At 48.2% G+C, this 21424-nt stretch overlaps 1 protein-coding gene across 1 annotated transcript in view; it reads right to left on the bottom strand.

The window, feature by feature from the left end:
* Positions 1-2495: 2495 nt before the first annotated feature.
* Positions 2496-21424, bottom strand: part of LOC149348243 (uncharacterized) — a 72646-nt gene continuing 53717 nt past the window's right edge. Inside the window, exons 8-9 of the mRNA XM_089541707.1 lie at positions 6257-6363; positions 2496-2893 (exon numbers count right to left, since the gene is read on the bottom strand). Of these exons, the coding sequence (XP_089397833.1) occupies positions 2496-2893; positions 6257-6363 (505 nt within the window). The remainder of the gene's footprint in view (positions 2894-6256; positions 6364-21424) is intronic.

The following is a 21424-nucleotide window of genomic DNA, read 5'->3' as shown; positions in this document are numbered from 1 at the left end:
CCGCACCACATAGCGGCCATGAGCTGTCACTCCGCATTCCGCCAAAGTTCAACCAAGCGTATTACGCAAAAAATCGCAGTTTTGTTTCTGCGTCGCACCTTATTTAAACACCAATGGGCTCTTGCGCAAAACAATGCACTGAAAAAGGGCATCCTTCTCATCACCCTGCCGTAAAGACTATTTCACTATCGCTACTTCTATTACACCACCGTTGAAACATTGAAAACACATGAAGCACATGAGTACAGCTGGAAACCGCACGCCATGAGGCCAGCGTGTCAGTTGATAGGGTAGAAGCAGCGTAGTCCGTGTAATGGCTCGAGAGGCGCCGAGATGACCGAAGTCATTCATACTGGCTAAATAATTTGGAGGTCGTAGTAGTCCGCAGTTTTATGCGAAGCATATTACTAGAGCTACACTACAGCCCGTCGAGCGCGGCGGTGGAGCTACCATTGACCTTTAGCGTGACCACGTGACACCACGTGACAACATGATGTCACAGCAGAGGAGAAATGGGCTGCCGGCTCGCGCGGTCGGCCGCGGCGGTGGAGGCTACACATCAGAGGCGCTGCAGCTGACCACGTGACGCTACAGCAGCGGTATAAAGCTGAGCTTGCCTCGCTCTGCGGGCACTTACGAGGCGGCCAGGTGTTGGGATGCCGCCTAGAAGCAGGGCTGATTTGAACGAGAAGCGAAAGCTTCAGCGTGCCACAGAGACCGACGAAGAGCGGGATGAACGTCTGGCTAAGCGGCGTGCTCAATATGCGGCTCGGCGACAACGTTCTACAAAAGGAAAGCCATCTATTACCAAGCCTAGCCATCAATATGCTTCGCATCTGACTAGGCTTAACCTTAGCTAAGCCTCAGCCATTTTTTTTTTTGGCAAAAGGTGGGACCGGGCACCCCAAGAGAGCACCTGAGTCGACCCCACGGTATGCTAATGGTGTCTGCTAAAGGTGTTTGAACACCTTTAGCATACTGCGTACCGCGTTACCGCTACCGTTACCGGAGTACCGGGAGCGCGCCCACTGGCGGTGAACACGCGCTGATTGGTTCCGACGCTGCGGGCGCGAGCACAGCTTCCGCGTATTCGGCGCCATCTGGCGCCGTCAAGGCAATTTGCGCATGCGCATTTGCTGCGCGCGGGCTCCAGGTACTCCGGTAGAAGTGAGGTTAACGCGGTACACGGTATGCTACAGGTGTCTTGATTACCTGACTGATTACAGGCGTCTAAACGGTAACTCGGCCCGCACCTCGTCAGTCACCGCTTCCAATGTCGAACTTCTCATGTGCGATGTGCTCTAACCTGTGAAGATAATGCAGTCTGAGATGTGTTCGTTTCGAAGTGCGCGAGAGATTGAGTTTCGCCCCCTATCTTCCGAATATCTAGAATAGCATGTACTCGTTCGTGAGAGGGAATCGGACCCAAAATGAAGAGCTTCCCGCTCGCTACAGCTCATTCCAGGTGAGTGCTGTTGAATGGCTAGCTTTAGTGTAAGCACAGCAGAGCTGATGATTGCAGCCGTTAGAAGAGTTTAATAGGCCTTATAATGTTTGATGTGAAGCCCGAAAATAATTATAGGCGCTCGCGTAATGTGGCGCGTTCTTTAGAGCCAGCTCTTAAGATAGCCGTGGAATGGGATGAGGCATGAGTAAATGGTACAATGAGTAATTTCATCCAAGACAATTTTCATGTGGCTCTGAATTATGGTGGTATGACACTAGCTGACGATGAACGCTTAACCTCGGTGCAGGGTTCTGGCTATAGCTCTGTTCCTTCATTGCCCATTTCGGTGATATCAATCTTCCTCTTCGTCGCTTTCCGCGCACCACAACCTTAACGTCTAAGCTGTTATTATGTCTAATGTTATATAATGTTAGATAATAATGTATGTAATGTGTCTAGTATGTCTAGATGTCTATATCGAAACCAGCAACCTCTTCTCCCACAACTTCCCCTCTCATTGTGACAATCGCCGCCACACACTAGACCTTTAGGCGCACGTTTGCTTTCTAATTTAACTCTTTTATTCCTCTTAGTTCTTCTACTCTACTCTAGGCCCTGATTTTCAGCTTTCAGGTCTTCGTCCTGCGGTTTTAGCGGTAGTATTTCGGTTCTGAGTGCTTTGATGTCGTTGCCTATTTATTTCCTCTCATTCCTAGTTTCACTACAGAAACATCGTTTCAATGAATCCTTACTGAGTACACAATTGTAAGCAGAAATCAGTGACCATCCCAGTTTGATCTTTTTCTCTCGTACGTTGTAGAATATTTCAAACTCTAGCAAACAAGGACACAAAAGAGGCCACAGCGCTTCCTCGCAGCTAAAGATTTTTATCGTCACAGGTTTAAATATATATACACAAACCAACAATACAGAACAATCACACGCGGTGCCCAAACTTCTACTTAGATGTTGTTTTGCGTGTCTACAAGATAGGAATTTGTCAGTGGCCTCCCCAGATGATCTTCTCTTGTAAAGCACCGAGAGGCTGTCACGAAGCCCTCTGTCGTGAGCCGATAGCCGTGTAGATGCTCACGGCGATGTTCAAGTTGCTGCCGTCAGCGAACATTTTGACGGTGTCCATTTCGAGGGTGATTCCATTGCCGTTTTGTGTCGGGGCAATGCTATCGTGGACACTGTGGGCCATGGCGTCCAACGCTAGGCGCTGGTATCGGTTTCTGAGCTCGAAGCGGCAGACGAACTTCAGAGCCTCCCTCCGTGGGCCGACCAGCTGTACAGCGGCGAAGAAGCGATGCTCCATGAGCGGGAATCCGTGCTGGTACTTCCTCATCTGCACCACGAAGTGATGGCGGAAGCAAGATTGCAGGGCCACCCAACCGAAGGGCTCAGGACGGTTGAAACCACCCGCGCAGATCACAATGCGCTCTCCTGTGGAGGGAAAGGCTGTTTCACATTAAAACAGAAGCGCATAACAAGTGTTTCATCAGCGGTAACTGTGCACGAGACGCTCTATCACGCACTGTCACTTTCGCATTCTCACAAAGTGATGAGGGAAAATTGCTGTATTATTGCGAAAGCAATACTACGCTAGGTTTTGAGCCTTCACCGTGGTCCCGGCGGTAGTCACGTTTGACCTTAGACTGCCTCCAGTTCGATGACGCGTGGAGGCGCTCGCGTCTGTGACGTCATACCGAGGTGAAATCTGAGCTACCAAGTGAGTTCGTCGGCTCGGCCCAGCGGTAGCCACGGAGCGCCGCAGATCCCAGGCAGTAAGAGTGGGGACTGCGTTCATTTCGAGGAAAGCAAAGGCGTTTTATCAACTCTGTGGTATGATGATGATGAAAAGCCTTTATTTAATAAAAGAGGTGAGGCTCTCTTAAAGAGCCCCGCAATGGGTGGAGTCCCTATTCCGGGACCCCATTGGTCGAAGCCGCCAGCTTAGCCCTCTTGTCCAAAGCCTTTTGGGCGTGAAGGTCGGAGCAGCCAAGCAGGGCCGCCTCCCATTCCTCTCTGGTAGGGTTGGGGTGGGGGGAGAGAGCTGAGTTGCGCTGGCAAGCCCAAACCATGTGGTAGGTGTCAGCCACCTCGCCACAGTGTTTGCACCTGCCAGTGAACGCGGGATCGAAGTGTTTTAATACTGCCGGGCACAGCATTGTGTTAGTGAATAGTCTAAGTAGAACGCGTTCGTTTGCTTTCCCCAGTCCCTTTGCAGCGGCTGGGTACACGCGGTGCCTATCCTTATAATAAGATGTTATGTCTTTGAACGAGAGTAAAGAGCCACCTTCAGGTTTCAGGTGCTCAGGAGCCAATGGGAACGCCCGGTGAATGAGTGCTCGGGCCGCCGCGTCTGCAGCTTCGTTTCCTGCTAGGCCCTGATGGCCCGGAGTCCAAACTATGCAGCGGGGAGTGGGATCGGTGTCTCGGCTGCAGTTCCTTAGTATTCGTTCAGCTAGTGGAGTTATCCAGCCAGCCTCATAATTTTTACACGCCGAACGCGAGTCTGTTATGATGTGTTTTGATTTGGTATCAGAAGCAGCTAGGGCGATAGCAACCTCTTCAGCTTGCGTTGTGCCTGGGGCTCGAAAGGAGAGCCCATCCACCTCTATTTCTTGATGTATGACCGCGGCCGTGTACCACCCCCCGTGGGTCGGCCCGGCTACATCTACGTAGTAGACACCTTGCTTGTTGCCATAGTGGCGCGCTAAGGCTTCCGCCCTAGCCTGGCGACGACCACTATGGTCTTCCTTATCCATCGTAGTGGGGAGGGGTCGAACTCTGACGGCGCGTCTCCAGAGTTCGGGCACTCGGACACGCTCCTGAATGTGGAAATCGTGTTGGATGTGAAGCCGGGCTAGCAAGTCCCGGCCCGACTTCGTTTGGGATAGCCTCGTGTATTGATTGGTGAGATGGGCTTCCTTGAGCTCCTGAAAGGTGTTCACACTCCCAATGCAAGAAGTCTCACATTGGAGGTGGAGACAGGAAGGTCAAGTGCCCTCTTCATCATTTTACGGAGTATTACCTCAACTTTGTCTTCGTCGTGCTTCCGCAAGTGTAGATAAGGGACCGAATAGAGAATTAGGCTGATTACGAAAGCATGGGCCGGCCGAACTGCATCCCTGCTTCGCAAACCCCCTCTCTTAGTGGAGACGCGACGGACCATACGGCCCACCTGGTCTCCAATTTTGCGGAGCTTGTGCAATGTTGTGTCTACTCTTCTTTGGTTATTGATGAAGAGTCCGAGTATTCGAATCTCTTTGGCCTCATGTATGGGGCCACTTGTTAAGGAGAGATGTATTTTGGTATTGTCCTTAGGTGATGCCCTAAGGTGTACAAATTCAGATTTGCTGGGTGCGCATTGGAGACCACAGTGCCCTGCGTAGCGATCCACTACGTGAGCGGCTGTTTGCAGGCATTCCTCCATGCGCCCTAAGTTTCCCTCTGTGGCCCAGACAGTGATATCATCGGCATACAGCGCATGCCGTATGCCTTCAATACCCTGCAACTGGTCCGGGAGATGTAGCATCGCCAAATTAAACAGTAGGGGGGATAGCACCGCGCCTTGTGGTGTCCCCCGCGTACCCATTTGATACAGACCGTATTCTGCCTCTTGGATTTTGATTAATGCTGCTAGATGGGTGAGAAAGTCTTTGATATAGTTGAAAGTGTTGCGGCCACAGTGGGTCTCATTGAGGTGTGTCAGTATGACGCTGTGTTTGATATTGTCGAAGGCTCCTTTCAAGTCCAAGGCAAGGACGACCTTGTCATTATGTGGATGTTCAACTGGTTGTATTATGTCTCTGTTGAGTAGGAGGAGTATGTCCTGTGCCGACTTATGTGGGCGAAAGCCGAACATAGTGTCTTAGTTGTTCCAAGTATTCGGAGAGCCTATCCCGCACCATTGTGGTATAGTGGACACCTCAATAACATTTTAAGCTAATTCCACCGCGCTCCGACATAGACAGCGTTGTAGACAGCGTTGATTTGGAGGAAAGGAAAGGCGCCTTACCAACTCTGTGGTTTAGTGGACACCTCAAAAGCACTTTAAGCTAATTCCGGCGTTCTGTGCAGCACTCAGGCTTTCGCCTTTCACTACTTGAGTCGCAAAAGTTGCTCGTAATTTGCTTTCGCAACCTTCCGGGCTCAACCAAGCTAAGCCTCTGCCAATTTTTATTTCACTCTTTTATCCGCTATGCCTGGTCATCTTTTCTCCGATATGTCTGACAGCAGTTACCTCCAATAATACAACGCTAACCCTCTAACGCTAACCGCTAATTTCTTTGCAAAAAGTGCTTTTTTTGCTCCTGAAAAGACAAAGCAACCTCAAAAACAGCATCAGAATCAATATTCGCAAAGAAAATACTTTAAATCATGTTTTACTTAGTGACCCTGTACGCACTGTTAAACCTGATTGCGCAAACTAACTCCCCTGCAACGATTGCCTTGGCTTCCACGATTGACACCATGACCGAAGATCCAACCTGAACACATAAGCATATCTTGCATATAAAGCTTGTCAGGGGTTAACGTATCCCAAATGCGGAATATTGGATTTGTGAAAATGCGTGGCACTCGGTGCCCTTTTTAGGGAGTTTTAGCGAGCCGCAGGCACAATAGTGCCAATTTTTATCAGAGGAGTCGCGTGAGAGGTGCGCATACGTTAAAACTACGTGAAGAAGGCCAGTACTGTGCACGCAGCATCGGGAGACCAGCGGTATCTGGTACACGCCCCATTCAGCACGATTCAGGTATGCTATAAGTCACTAATATAAAGTGCGTTTCCATTCTACTCACCTTGAAATCTGGGGACAAATGTGTGTCTCTTCTCGATGTGAGGGATGAGTTCGTAAAGCGAACCCTGCCAGGCACAGGTGTCCGAACCCAGAACGCAAGGGCAGGGTCTGAGAAATTTTGAAGTAGATGAAGGCAAACTGCCTCAGCAAATGACCTTTGGTTTCTTGGTTTTCTGTATCAGGACTTAAGTTGCACTTTAAATGCTTTTAGAAACATAATCCCAAAAAATGTGACTTCAGATTTCTTTTTTTTAACTGGCACGGTGTTCCGTCTAGATCATAGCGCCCGCACATGCTTTCGGCACGGAATAATTAGTCAGCATATTACACCTGCGCAAACACTTTCCATTATAGGATCGCCGTTGTAGATATGCAAGCAGGAATGCATCTGTCCGGCGTACCTATAACGCCTATTTTTCTATAAGACATTACCTTGGTGTAGTTTGCACGCTTTGCAAGGATCAGTACTGCAGGCATGCGCTAGAACGACGGTTTTAAGAGGGCCTAAACTTTAATATGACCGACAGGTCGTTGGCAGCGGTAGCATAGTGTTGTCTTTCCTTCATCTCTTTTGGTGCGTTTTAGTGAAGTGAAGCAGAATAGAACTAGGGGCGGAAATGTATATGACGAAGGCAGGGGCTACAATTATCAAATATCCGGCGACCCTATCTGTTTTCTAACAGGTACGAACTTTTCTAGCCTGATGCTATATTTATGAAAACCACATTGCCGCGTATCTTTTAGCGCAAAGCCGCAGAAAAGGGGTGTTATCATTTTTGTTCATGACGCGAGAAGCGACCGGTCTAATCTCGATTGTTCACAGCCATGAACAGCTGCATCTACGTGTTTCCAGATTACTCTAGATGATCCTGACCTGTTATCTCGAAGTTTCCTTGCCGGCTTTAAATTGAACGATGCCGCTAGCAGCGGGTATTCGTAGTTCGACGATTGACGAGCACGCTTGTTGCTTACGCCGCCACCAGTGATTCAGTTCTTTTGCTGGCGCATATCAGCCAAAATAAAGAGCTTCGTTTGCAAGTCTTTCTGGTGTCTTCCTGACCGCTGGACGGCCGTCACTACAACGTGACATCTGGTGGAGGTGCTGTGTAGCCTTCCAGGTACCGGACAACCCCTGCAAGTCGTGACGCCAGCCCTTTGAGTTATTCACCGGAAGACCTGACTCCAGTCTACCACGCAGCCTCTGGAGCCTCGAGCCATGACTTACGCCGCAGCAGTGCGCCGTCCTGTACCTCGACGACGGGACCCAAGCCCCTATCGAAATTAGCTAGCTGCGCTGGAGCGCCGCCCTCTCGCCCCACCTCGCCCGTCCTACGAGCGTCGCACACGGCCTAGGAAATGCGACGAGTGGATAACTCCCGACCAGCGCCGCCCACTATGCTTCCACTGCGGAGATGCCCGTCACATTCTCCGGTACTGCCCATACAGGAGAATGGGCATCCGAGGGTTCTCTTATGACGCCCCACGAACCCGACCCGGCCAGCGACCAGCCTAAATCGAAGAGTTTTTGCGTCCGGAAGAATGCTTATCGCCGAGCCGCCTATCACGTTCCCCGTCGCCATCGTCACCGCGCTATGTATCTCCCAGCCGAGGCTACGCAGTGCGTGGACGCTCCCCCAGCCCCCGAAAGGTTAAACTGAATAAAGCAGCCTCTGGAGGTGAGGTTTCTTCTGAGCGCAAGAACTAAGATCCTCCATCGACGAAAACACAAGACTATCCCTCAACTACAACGAGAACTACGACGACCCCTACGACGACGGCGACCCCTACGACGACGGCGACCCCTACGACGACGGCGACCCCTACGACGACGACGACGACGACGACGACCCCTACGACGACTACGACCCCTACGACGACGACGACGAAAACTACGACACCACCGACGACGACGACACGGCCAGACTTGAAGCTTTACCGCTGCCCTTAAACCTTATTATCAACGCTAAAAGGACTCGAAGTTCACATTCGCAGTGTTTATTTTCATTTTCAAGCATCGAGACAATGTTCCTTGAGAGGGGGGTAATGCCGCGTATCTTTTAGCGCAAAGCCGCAGAAAAGGGGTGTTATCATTTTTGTTCATGACGCGAGAAGCGACCGGTCTAATCTCGATTGTTCACAGCCATGAACAGCTGCATCTACGTGTTTCCAGATTACTCTAGATGATTCTGACCTGTTATCTCGAAGTTTCCTTGCCGGCTTTAAATTGAACGATGCCGCTAGCAGCACGTATTCGTAGTTCAACGATTGACGAGCACGCTTGTTGCTTACGCCGCCACCGAGTGATTCAGTTCTTTTGCGGGCGCATCGCCTAGTAAAGCTTTGTGCTATGTGCAAGTAGTCTCATTCTGTTCACTACGCGGTAATAATCGGTGTTGATATGATTTCACGAAAAAAAACATGATTTTTTTTCTAAGTGTAACTTTAAAGAGAAAGCGGCCTCTTTTTCTCTACGAAGACCACAAAGTGAGGGGAAACATACCTGAAGTTGCAGAACAGCTCGTGGTCTGGCTTCTCCAAGGAAGGGAGCTTCTCCGAACAGCCGAACAATACGTACTTGCAGGGAAAGGACACAAGCCGTGCCACCTTCTCCATGGCTCGGTTGCGGATTCTGCCTGCAGTGGATGATTAGATTTTGATTCTGAGGTCAGGGCTTTCATTTTATTATAGCAAAAAAGCACTTTTCGAGGATGGCAAAAAAGTTTGTGCACTGGTCCTTCGGGGTATGATTAAGAACCTCTTCGGTCAAACCTAATCCCCAGCAATCCACTTCGGCCTTGTCGAATATTTTTTCGTTGTTTTTTTTTTTCACCGTCTAAAGTAACGTGTCTACGAGAAAACTATTTCAACCTCACAGTGCAAGTATTCATTGATTTAGAGGCACGACGTCTACATTGGACATCTGGGCTTACTGGATGTACTGGGCTTACTGGGCTTACTCTAAAGGCAGCTTCGGCTACCGTGGTACAAAATAAATCAGTGAATGATAAAGAGCTTTATATAGCAGTGGAAAGGGCTGTAAAGAAGTTCTCGTCATTTATAAGGAAAAACATTGATCTTTCTCTTGGCACAAAAGCGCCGCTCTCTCCTCAGCACCTTGTCATGATGCGCCGTAATCATGCGTCAGGCCAGTGTTCGATTTGAGAATACGCCGCATGAACAAAAAGTTGGTTCGAACCACCCACTGCCTTCCTTAAAGCCTGCGGAGGAATATATGGAGTTTTTCTTACATCAGTACTGCTCTCTTATACGCTTTAGAACGTGTTTAAGTTGCACTGCGCTAACGAAAACGATAACGAACGATAACGAAAAAAAATTCAACTTAAAGACAACGCACCGAGCTGTGGAAAGGGAAATGATAGGTGTGATGTTAATATACAGCAAGAGGGCAGAGTGGGGAAAAACGTGGGTTAACGACGTCTCAGTCGGGGTCAGAAGAAATGGAATGGGCACACAGTAAAAAAATTTGGACCCTTAAAGGTGTAGTGCTCATGGCTGCACTCTTACCACACCCTCATTTTTTCTTATTTTTTGGAAAAGGATGCGCTGAGCACGTTAGCACCTTTAATGCACTTATGGACCGTTCAAAGCAGGACGGGTGCAAGGGGGTTGTAGCTCCGTCGGGTGCAAGGGTGTGTAAGGGTGTATGGTATTCTTTGACTTGTCGAACAACATTCCAGTAGTTCAATCAAGCGTGCTTTTAAAATGATGTGAGCTGTTCGAGTTTTCCATTAAAAGACACATGCAACCTCGATGCGAGCACCTATGACTCGGATCTGTGTCCAATGCTATAATTAACTGAATTATTTTAGCTGAATTGCTAAGCGTCACTGACTCCAAATAGGGGGTAGCTGAAATGGCATATATAAACTTGGAGAAAGTATGCGCGGAAGTGTATCTGTTGTTTCAGCCGGCGTCTTGGCTTCGGCGGACGCGGTTGTTGCCATGCGCGTCTGTGCTTTCAGTCTTTCTTCTCACCTCCACAGCAAGGAGGTTCAGAAACACCGTGAGGCACACATCTTGGAATTATAATCATAGTTCGAGATGCCGTAACGTTGGTGCAAAGTTATACAGGTCGTCTGCAGCTTCTCGTAGGAAATGTTTAGCTTCCATTCGAGAGTGCACAACAGAAAAGATATTCATCAGCGCCTTTTAAAGGAATAAGAACGGTGGTTTAGTTTATGGGGTTTAACGTCCCAAAGGGAGTAAGGCTATGAGAGAGGGCGTAGTGGATGGCTCCGGAAATTTAGACCACCTGGGATTCTTTAACGGGCACTGACATCGCACAGTACACGGGCCTCTAGAATTTCTCCTCCAAAGAAATTCTTGCCGCCGCGGCCGGGATCGAACACGCGTCTTTTGGGTCAGCAGCCGAGCACCATAACCGCTGAGCCACCGCGGCGGCACAGCAATAAAAACCTCTGAAACTTTAAAGCAGTCCAAAAAAGGGTGCGAGAAGCATACTTTTCACCCTTTCAGCAGCCAAAAAATAAGGGTGCAACTGTAACGATCCCACCCTTGCTATGGGTGCGACGACCATACTTTGCACCCTTTTGGGAGGGTGCAAGGGTGTGAGTTATCGACACGGAAATGCACCGTATAGGGTGCAAATTTTTTTACAGTGCAGGGCATGTAATGAGAAGGCAGGTTAATCGACGGTCGTTAAGGGTAACGAACTGGATTCAAAAGAGAAGGCTATCGTAACAAGAGGCGGCAGGGAGTTAGATGGGCGGGTGAGATTAAGAAGTTCGCGGGGCTACGGGGGGCGCAGCTGGCCCAGGACAGGGTCGATTGGAGAGATATCGGAGAGGCCTTTGCCCTGCAGTGGGCGTAGTCAGGCTGATGATGATGATGAAGAAGCACCGAAGCAGCACCCACCCACTGGCTTCTAGCAGATGGAGCAACGAATCATCCTGAGTAGGCAGTACGAGCACGTGATGTGGCCGTTCTCGCACTGGTAGATGGGAGGTAGCGCGTAGTCCCGGCACACGGGACACTCGAACAGACTTAAGAGGTTGCTGGCGACGCTCTGCGCTGACGGTGGTGTCGTGGTGTTCGGGACCGGGTGAGACGTAGATGGTCGTCCAGATGCCCCCGAACCGCCCTGCAGGGTGCTTTTCTCGCTTTGCACCTTCTTCATCATGTGACCTGTCGAAGAGTTCTGACACCACGCCTGAAAAGATGATTGCAACTTTTAGTTGGGTGAGGATGACGTCGCGCTGAGGGCATATAAGACTGAAACCTGGGCTAGTTGGTGTTTAGATTGAGAGGACATAGTAGTAGCGCTAAAAAACAGGGACAACAGGATAGAACACGTGTTTGCTCACGCACGATTGCAGTTCCACGTGTATAAGAAAGGTTTCCAATAGCTCCCGCTCCTTCTGGTCTGCATTTACATATATCACATCTGTAAATATATCTGTGGTATATGTAAATCATATATGTATTACGTGTGATATCAGTAAATGGAGGCCAGAAGTAGTGAATGGTATTTGAAGCCTTTCTTATACACGTGGTAAGCCAATCGTGCGTGAGCAAACCGAATGTTTATCTTTCTACTAAAGAGTTGAAGTTCTTGTATCGGGAAGTGCCGTCACGCATGCTATTACATTGTTCTTTTTTTGGCACCTGATGGTCGCCTACAAATGCGTGGTATTTTAGGGGACAAAATCAGCTGATGTCTAACGCCAGTGTTTTCTTCTATCCGGTAGTCCCTGTTTTTTAGGGCTACTACTATGACCCCGCTGAGCGCGCCAGGATTGTGTCGCTGTGGAAGAGAGGTAAATAGAGACAAAAGGTTGACAGGCGGTTTAGCATTGTGTTCAGGAAAGTAAAAATAGTGCTAACTTTTACACAAACCACAAAGAAAGACGGACAGGACGGGCGCTGCCTATCAGGTGAACACAATGCCACACCAACTAGCCCCGCAAAAGGTACTGTTAAACGATTTAGCATTGCTAAGCAAGAAATATTGTGCAAAAGCATAGTTTTTTGCTGGTGGACACCACTATCCTTTTTCATCGTCAATGCCAGTTTATCCAGTGTACGCCGGCGGCCTATGCTCCAGAGCCGCGTTTCTGCAACAATGTTGTCGACGCTGACGCGTATTTCTCTAATGCCGTATTACTGCTACAACGTTATGCACGCCAGCGCATGCCGCCCACATCTATCTCTGACTACCGCCACATAGCACAAGCGCCAATATTCGATCGACATGGTGAAGAATACGATGTGCAATGCAATGCGCGACATTGTGCTGCAATTTAACAAAAGGCGTGATCTGCGGCAACATCTCTTCGCGCACGCCGCGGGTTCGAATCCCAGTCGCGGCAATAATTATTTAGTTATGGTTTGCCCAGAACACTGACTTAACTTGTCCTTCGAATTCGCTTGACTCTTGTCTAGATATTGGCTTGTATTGTTCTCGCGTTTTTGGATTGCAAAGCTGTTATGCTTGAGTTACAAGAGGGTTAGTCGTTCTTGCTAGGTGGCCGTCAGTTGAAACTGCGGTGATCTCTTGAGCTCTTGTCACGACCTGTACTTGGGTTTCCAGGTCGGAGCTGAGCTGCAAGCGGGCCCGCGTGTTCGAGCCTCTGAAGCGATATTGGTGAGGGATCTGTCAGACAGTCCAAGAAGATGTGGTCTACGGTGGTTTTGCCGCCGCATTTTCTGCACTCCGGTTTAAATATATCCGGGTACGCATGGCTTAGGACAGTAGGGTTAGCCTAGGAGAGTTTTAGTGTAGAGTCGTCTCCAGAGTACCTCCTGTCCTTTGGTTAGGCTTTAATGCCGAGGTGGGAAGATTAGCCTTTCTAGCCTATAATCCTGAGTGATCCTTGAAGAAAATTCCTCTTAAAATTGCGTACCATGTGAATTGCCCCCAACCACACCGCACCGTATCCAAATCATTTCACCTCAAATGTCAAAAGTTAAAGCCTTCAGAGACCCAACAGGCTCAGAATTGCTAGAGAGGTAGTGCTTTCGTACTAAAATCAGAGAATAATAACAGACTATCTGGTTGTGGACAGTAAATGTAAACATGAAATGCACAGCAGGAAAGGCGTAGGTAATGTAGGACGGCTCATAGGTGCTAATATCCACACACGAGTCTTGGGGAGCGTCCCACGTCAGCTACTTTTCTTTCCTTCAGCTTTTCTTCGCGAGGGACACGGCGCCTGCTTTTCTTTGCCGTTTTCTATATATGGCAACATCCGCGACCAGCGTCCCACACGTGCCGAAGAGCGGGCGGTGCCAGCGCGTTCTACTCAGAACGCTGGGACATTCGTCAAGGCTAGACGCCATAGAGCTTGACGCCGCCATCTACGCCTCCGTCGACCGCCTCGTCGAACAACACAAAGTAGAGTTGGTTACCGCCCATCCTGATAGATGGCGCTACAGTACCTGTGTTCAAGGTTTTGCCTGCATTTCGTAATGACGCCAACTCACGCGGCGCTGTCGCCTAGCTTGTTAAGTGCATCGGTGACCGCGCTTGCGAGTCTCGGGCTCTAAGGCAATTAACGGGCTCCTTCGCACGCCATGGGATCACGATGACGTTATTATTGGCGCGTGCGCAGTTCCGGCGGAAGCGCAGCACGTAGCACGAGCTTCGCCATAGTTTGTTTAGGTTCGCTTCCGTGTTTTCCTCTGTTGTGTCACCAAGGTCGTACGCAGCGCGCAGAAAAAGTGAACTAAGAGCATTTCAATCTTGAAGAGGAGAACTGGATGTACAGCTACGAGAAAAGCAGTAAAATAAAGCCAGAAAGAAGCCAAACACGAAGACAGCGCTGCACCGCCAGCACCTTCGAGAGTGTTTGGTAGCGCCATCACTAAACCAGAGCAAGGGGATTTCAAAAGCAAAGGGCGTTAGCCTGTTTAACCGGCGCGGAGGACGTATCAGCTGCTGTACAACGGATGGTGCGGCAGTCGAGCGTCATTCCTCCGCTAGCTAGGGGAAAGTCGTGCTTAGTCGGTTTTGCTGCAGCCAGAAATATTGAGCCGCCCATAGCGCATCGACCAGTGACGGCTCTCGCTGTGTTAAAAGCTTTAACTAGGCAGAAGCGTAGTTTAGACACCCAGTTCTTTTATTTATGCCGCGAGGTTCAAATGTCTCAATTATTCTGCATGCGGCGCGGTCGTTGGCTCAACACGTCCTGTGACCGTGACGCCACTTTCGTGACACAGCCCGGGATGTACCTTGCCATTGCATCATCGGGACCGGCGACACCACCGGCCGTGTTAGGAATAGACGACGGAAGCGCTCAGATCGATTGCCACAAACACACTACCCGGCATAACTTGTAGATCCCCAAATCGAAATCTGCCGCCGACAAAGAGGTAAGAATCTGTAGGACAGAGCGAGAGAGAGAGAGACTTTAATGAATAAAGGACAAGTCTGCCTGGTTATGAGCCTAGCATGCTACTTCAGTGTGCTGGATAGGTCTCCATCATATCACTCGGGCTTCAACATTTCGTGCCAGCGCACCTCTCACTCACTCAGCATAAACATACACACACAAAAAAAATCTCTGCCTCTCCCGTAACCGAGAGTAGAGTAAGCATGAAATGTTTACGGGCATAACACGAAGCGTACGCGGACACGACGAGACGCAGACCTGACAAGAATGTATATGCAGCGCGTTCGAAAGTTTGCGACGCGCGTCTTTTCTTTTCTTTCTCTCTTTCCTCTGACCTGTTAATCTCTATCTGCACGTGGCAGCGGTGCTGGCTCGGCAATTTCCTTTTCATCCTTCTCCCAGTCACAACAACAGTATCTAAACTGCGTAGAGGCGAAAGCGTTTTCCGCACCACTTCGCCTATGTGACACTGGTGACATCACCACTGGATTACTTCACACATATTTGATGATGAAGTAATGACAAATTACAAATTAGCGACTAATACTGATTAATGACTAAATACTAATTAACTTCTAATTAATTAGCTTAACCTTCCCCTTTAGGAGTGGAACGCGACAGCGTGTTGTAGCGTTGCCAGGCAGTCCACGAAACGCCACCACCCGTTCGGCGCGGTGCCTTGCCCTTCTAACGCGACGCGTTTTGAGGAAAGGAAATGGCACAGTAATTCTCTGTCATCTCGTTGGACACCCGAACCGCACCGTACAGGAAGGGAGGAACGCCACCACCCGTTCGGCGTGATGCCTTGCCCTTTGAACGCAACGCTTTTTGAGGAAAGGGCGCAGTAATTCTCTGTCATCTCGGTGGACACCCGCACTGTACAGGAAGGGAAGAACGCCACCACCCGTTCAGCGCAATGCCTTGCCCTTTGAACGCAAGGCTTTTTGAGGAAAGGAAAATGGCGCAGTAATTCTCTGTTATCTCAGTGGACACCCGAACCGCACCGTACAGGAAGGGACGAACGCCACCACCCGTTCGGCGTAATGCCTTGCCCTTTGAACGCAACGCTTTTTGAGGAAAGGGCGCAGTAATTCTCTGTCATCTCGGTGGACACCCGCACTGTACAGGAAGGGAAGAACGCCACCACCCGTTCAGCGCAATGCCTTGCCCTTTGAACGCAAGGCTTTTTGAGGAAAGGAAAATGGCGCAGTAATTCTCTGTCATCTCGGTGGACACCCGAACCGCACCGTACAGGAAGGGACGAACGCCACCACCCGTTCGGCGCGAAACTACGGGCGCCTGTATGCCGGTCCTGTAGGAGGACTTAAGAGAGTCTCGTTAAATCTCGTACGGTGCCTGGATGTTCTCGTTTCAGTGCCCGGATGAGTGGAATTCATTGCGCGGATGTTGGCTCTCGGTCTCGGCGTGACGACACCACACTGCCGACAACGGGAGCTAAAAGCACTTCATGCTTAAAACATAAAAAGCAGCAATGAATGAATACGAGACTGCCTCGATCGGGTGTTTGCATATATAAAAAGCTCGAGTGTCAGCGAAGCTTTTCCTTCCCTGCACAAGCATGGTACTTACGCTTACGATGCCGCTTTTAGGATACAACACCAGGCCTAGGAGGGTACGGAGGTGGCGTACAACTTCTTCCGTCGCGTCCTTGTTGTTGTTCTTCTGTGTTGCTTCACACTTTAGTGCCGCTGCCCAGTGTTGAACCAGAGGTGGTGCTTGTTCTCCTAACGAATCCCAATGGCGCAAACCGTCAACTTCTTCTTCACAATTTTTTTGTTCACTGTCACACGTGAGCAGTCAGCGCCATACTCTTCTTCTTTCTCGTCCTCACCAACCAAATGACAGAGTGGCTCAGTGGCTGAGGTTCAGCTCCAGAGATCGAAAATGTTGGATGACCAGCCGCTTCGGTCGTCTTTTCCTAGAGATGAAATAGAAAAAAAAAATGCATGTCCACAGTGTTACATCAGAGCACGTTAAAGAACATCAGGCAGTGGGTATTAATCCAGAAACCTCCACTGCCAGGCCTCTTTCGCTCAACATATGTTTACTCCCTCCTTCAGTCCTTTCCGCAAGGAGTTTTAAAAGTTTCTTTGGAATGAGACAGTCACTGCACCTTTCCTCCTCTCATAATTACGTTTTTCCTTTTCACATCCCGGAATACGGTTTCCAAGAATACGGTTTGGTAAGTTCAAATGTAGACCTGTTCAAATGGGCCGCTCGGTATTCATAACAAAAGTGCACTAACCAGACCAGTACAGATGAAGGACGGCAAGGAAGGCACTGACTAGCAATGAACTTTTTTTCTCCTTTATTGCACATACATAAGCACATACAACACAAGTATGTATGTCATAATGAGCCCGTCTATTCCGTACCCTTCCCTGCTGAATTGCTTTCTTGCACATATGGTTCTTTATTTCAAGTTTATCATTCATTTGCTAGTGCTTCAAAACAGAAAGTTTTGAAATTTGAAACCTCATCAAGGAAACCTTATATTTAAACCTCATGCCTTATCAATAACAGCTCACTGACAGCCCTGTCTGGCCATTTTCCACCGCATCAGCTTTTACAAAGCATAGCCGCCCGCCTACATCCCTACAAAGAAGTGCTGCTTGCGAAGTGTCGATACATGTAGCAACAACAGGTGCATCAGGTAATACACTGGTCACCGTCTAAGACCGACATTTGTGTCCCCCTGGGCGATATGTATGGTTAAATATTGTCATACAGGTGTCAGAAGTACAGAATAAAATAGCACGGATGTAATAAAAACCACTCCGCAAGCAGAGTTTTCCAAAACGAGCCCAAGGGAGACACTGATATCAGCTCATCTCCTATATCTAAATGCAATTATCTGAATCATACGTGCATGATAACCGACATATCAGTTACTCAGGCTTCACGTTTTCCGCACGCAAAGCGTTTATTTTTATTTTGAATTGCAAATTGCTGTTTCTGATCATTCTTCCGTCATTACGGTGCTGTGTTCTTACGAGAGAAAACACTGAATTATTTTCAAGATTGTCGCTCGCTATGAGTGGGGCTCCTACTAGAAGCTGCAACTTCTTGAGGCGTTTGCCATTTTAGTGATAAGCAGAAAACGTCATTGCGCGGTATGTCCGCGCTACCACTCTCTAAACACGAGTAGTATTGCAGACTAACCAGAACGAAGAACCTGAGGAGTTTATTTATTTATTTATTTACAATACCCCTAAGGGCCCTCGTGCGAGGGTATTACATGGGGGGGGGGATACAAGCATAAAAATATGGGACAGGAATTTGAACAAAATACACGTAATAATGAATTAAAACTAGTAATGTACACAAATAATAACAACAAACAACGCAGAATAAAATACTCAGTTATTTCCGAAATTGGTAGAGGTTCTTTATTGAAACATGTATGCGATCAGTTACATAAACAGTTTATTGATATTAAGCAGTCGAGCTGAATAAAAACTGTGTGATGCAATAACCTCACACAGGTTTCGTGATACAAATGTCATACAATTTGTCCAATATTGTATGACATTTGTATGACAAATGCATGATTTCCCAGAAATGAATGACATTTGTATCATAATCTCGTCTGAATTGAATGATAATTGTATGATATTTATATGACTTATTGTATGAGTTTATTGGATCGTACAGCTTTTTTTTCAGCAGGTTCCGCTTGCGCTTTACCCACTCTATGGCTTTCATTACAGAGACTTGCTTCGGGAATTAACGTAGCCTCTTGGTAAATACCCTGAAAATTTACCTTCAAGAGAGAGTGTTTATCCAATTTCATTTTTAACGCTAGGAATAAAACCCCTTTGGCGCAAATACTTTCAGATAGACAAAAGAGACGAGTTGTCAACGGAAATTATCTCTATGTGAAATTATTTGCGTCAAGGAGATTTTATTCCAAGTTTCAAGATTCTAAACCAACTAGCCCGGCAACATGCCTTACTGAGCTGTATTTCATTCTAGCAATTTATTTCCTCTGCCGAGAGCATATCTCCAAATCCAAAGCCCATTGAACTGTCAGGAGGGGAGCTTTGGACTGACGTTCTCCATTCCTCATCAAACACCATGCGCTGCCCAATATAGCCGGACGTGACGTCAGCACCGAAGCCTCTAACGGTGTTTTGGAAGGTTCCGTGCTTTAATGAGAACACGCCCACGAGTGATGTCAGATAGAGTCCAAGAACCTCGCCATTCGAACACTATAGACATGTTTTATTGACAACTCAGGATCACTTGTCAGCTCAGCAGTACTCAGAAACAGTATGCGGTTCACGGAGAGCCCACAGTTTTCTCCGACTGTAGTTAAAAAAGTATTCATGTGGGCTCAAATTCCTACGCACGCCTTAAGATATCCTGACGCTCATGGCTGCGGTCGCTAAAGTTTTCTTTACGGAAAGAAAGGAAGCCGTGGGTGATTCATACATTACCTTTACGGACCATTCCTATAGTTCCAGTCCACTTCGTGTTTTAAAAGAAATAAAGGGTAGAACCGCGATGAAAGAACGACGCAACTGAATTCCCGTTTCCTGCCTTTCAGTTTTTGGCTGAAAAAATGGTAAATCTGAATTCCTGGTTGATGGAGGCTTAAGCAATCATTAACCACAGAAAGCAATTGCCCAAATATTTTACAAATATGACACTTGCGGTCTCAGAATTAAAGACAAGCAGAAATTTGCGTAACAGATAAAACAAAAAGCTCAGTTCAGAGCGCCTCAAAAATCATAACCGCGGTCACGTCTGTTTCTTGAATAACTTAGACACAGCACCATATCAGTTCTTTTATTTTTTTGTAGCGCATACAATGGCGGCCCTAGGTACAAGTCCGGAGATAAGTAAACTGAGCTTAAGTAAGCCGAGCATAACTGAAAGGAGCAGAGGTGTTCTCCTTCTGATTGCGATCGTTAGTGACCTCGTGACAGTGCATCGGTGTGGCAATGACAAAGCCAGTGGAACAGGGGGGTTTTGCTACAGGGTCTCCCTTTGGGTGCCGCGAAAGGTGCCTATGAAAATTATCCGCGTATAGGCTCGTTATACATTCCCTATAGTAGGAATTCTCACCGACCAGCAAAACAAAAGAACACGAGAACATTGTCACTAGAAAAAAAAAAACAGTTCGATATGCAATGCAAAGAAGGTCTCGAAAAGTACAAGTCAATCTCTGCAAGGACTTTCTCTGAAGTAATTTCGTATAGGAAAAAGCGGAGGGTATCGACGCCGGCCCTTAGACAACTGGCACCCTGCCTACTCCTCGCTGAATATATGACCGCACGCATGTATATACAGATGGCTCAGTCTCATCTACTAGTTGAGCTTGTGACCTGGTTATTCCTGCGAGATAGACCAGTATTCACCAGCTAATTACGCATCAACCTCCCCGCTCTCCGTGCGGCTGTACAGTACATCGGTGCATGAACACCCCACAAACAGGCACTGTTCCGAGATTGAAAACTTGCCCTACAATATCTCAAATCCAGTTTACGCAATGGCGATCACGAACAACCTGCAGCGGAGATAATACACCTTCCACGTCAGGCACAGGAAGAGGGTAATAATATCATCTTCCAGTGGCTACCAGGACACGGTCGCATTGCTGAAGCTGTAGCTCGATCGGCGCAAGGCTGTGTCAGAATTGCCAGGAGGATACTGCCAGGAGGAGATGCAGCAAAGCAACTTAGAGCGCTTGGCCGAAATAGGATTTTAGCGCCATGGTCTACCCTTGGAAACTCGGCATGGCGACTGCACCGCCTCGACCCCTCGCTTCATCTCCCGGCCTTTTCCGCTGCAATGATACGCTGTTGTCTCGCCTGTGGATTGGAGTGACGCATACAAATGTCTACTCACACTTAATCCCAATGGTAGCTCGAAGCACTTGCGTGTGAGAACTGCGGATGCGACGATACAATTGAGCACCTATTTTGTGACTGCCCCCTTTTTGGCGTGTGTTATGGCCGCAGCTCTTTCCGCTGCTTAGATCACAGCGCCTTTACTGAAGCCAGGATTCTGGATCCTTGGACTAAACCCTCATCGCAGACGACAGCTTTGAAGGCGCTTTCCAAGTTCTTGAAGGAATCAGGAATCAGTTCAAGGTTGCAAACTTTCAGTGTGTGCCCTGTGTACCCTGTCAGTAATGGCCTACGGGAACGTGAAAATGATCTCCTTTCCTGTCTCCCCTTTCTCTCTTTTCCTGCGTTCCCCTTCACACGTGTTAGTTTCCCCTCCAAACTATCGCGATCCGTGTTTGCAGTGGCTAGCTGCCCTAAGCAGACGTATGTCCCTAACACTTCCAGAACCTCGCTACCAGTTGTAAACTTTTGTTCCCTTTTATATTAATTGCATCTTGCTAATAATCTCGAGAAGCTTCAAAACAAAGCCTCTAGATTCATAGATTCTTGTTGTCCACGGAAAGTCAACATTTCATCATTTCATCCTTAGAATCTTAATCTTATCTGCGGCAGATTTCATTTCGACGTCGCATTTAGAGTTTCTGGACCGTACATCTGCGCAGCTACTTTACGCATTTCTTACCGCATCCGACAACTACCCTTTCGACGTAATTCTTACCAAGGACGCAAACCGACCGGAACGACCTTCCGCACCACATCGCGGCCACGAGCTGTCACTCCGCATTCCGCGAAAGTGCTACCAAGCATATTATGCAAAAAATCATAGTTTTGTTTCTGCGTTGAGTCTTATTTAAACCCCAATGGGCTCTTGCGCAATAAAATGCACTGAAAAAGGTCATCCTTCTCATCACCATGCCGTAA

Source organism: Amblyomma mixtum, chromosome 4 (genome assembly GCF_055824585.1).
Source record: "Amblyomma mixtum isolate Tamu chromosome 4, ASM5582458v1, whole genome shotgun sequence".
Lineage (NCBI taxonomy): Eukaryota > Metazoa > Arthropoda > Arachnida > Ixodida > Ixodidae > Amblyomma > Amblyomma mixtum.
Note: the sequence above shows the minus strand (reverse complement) of the source record. Positions and strands in the feature narration are given on the sequence as shown.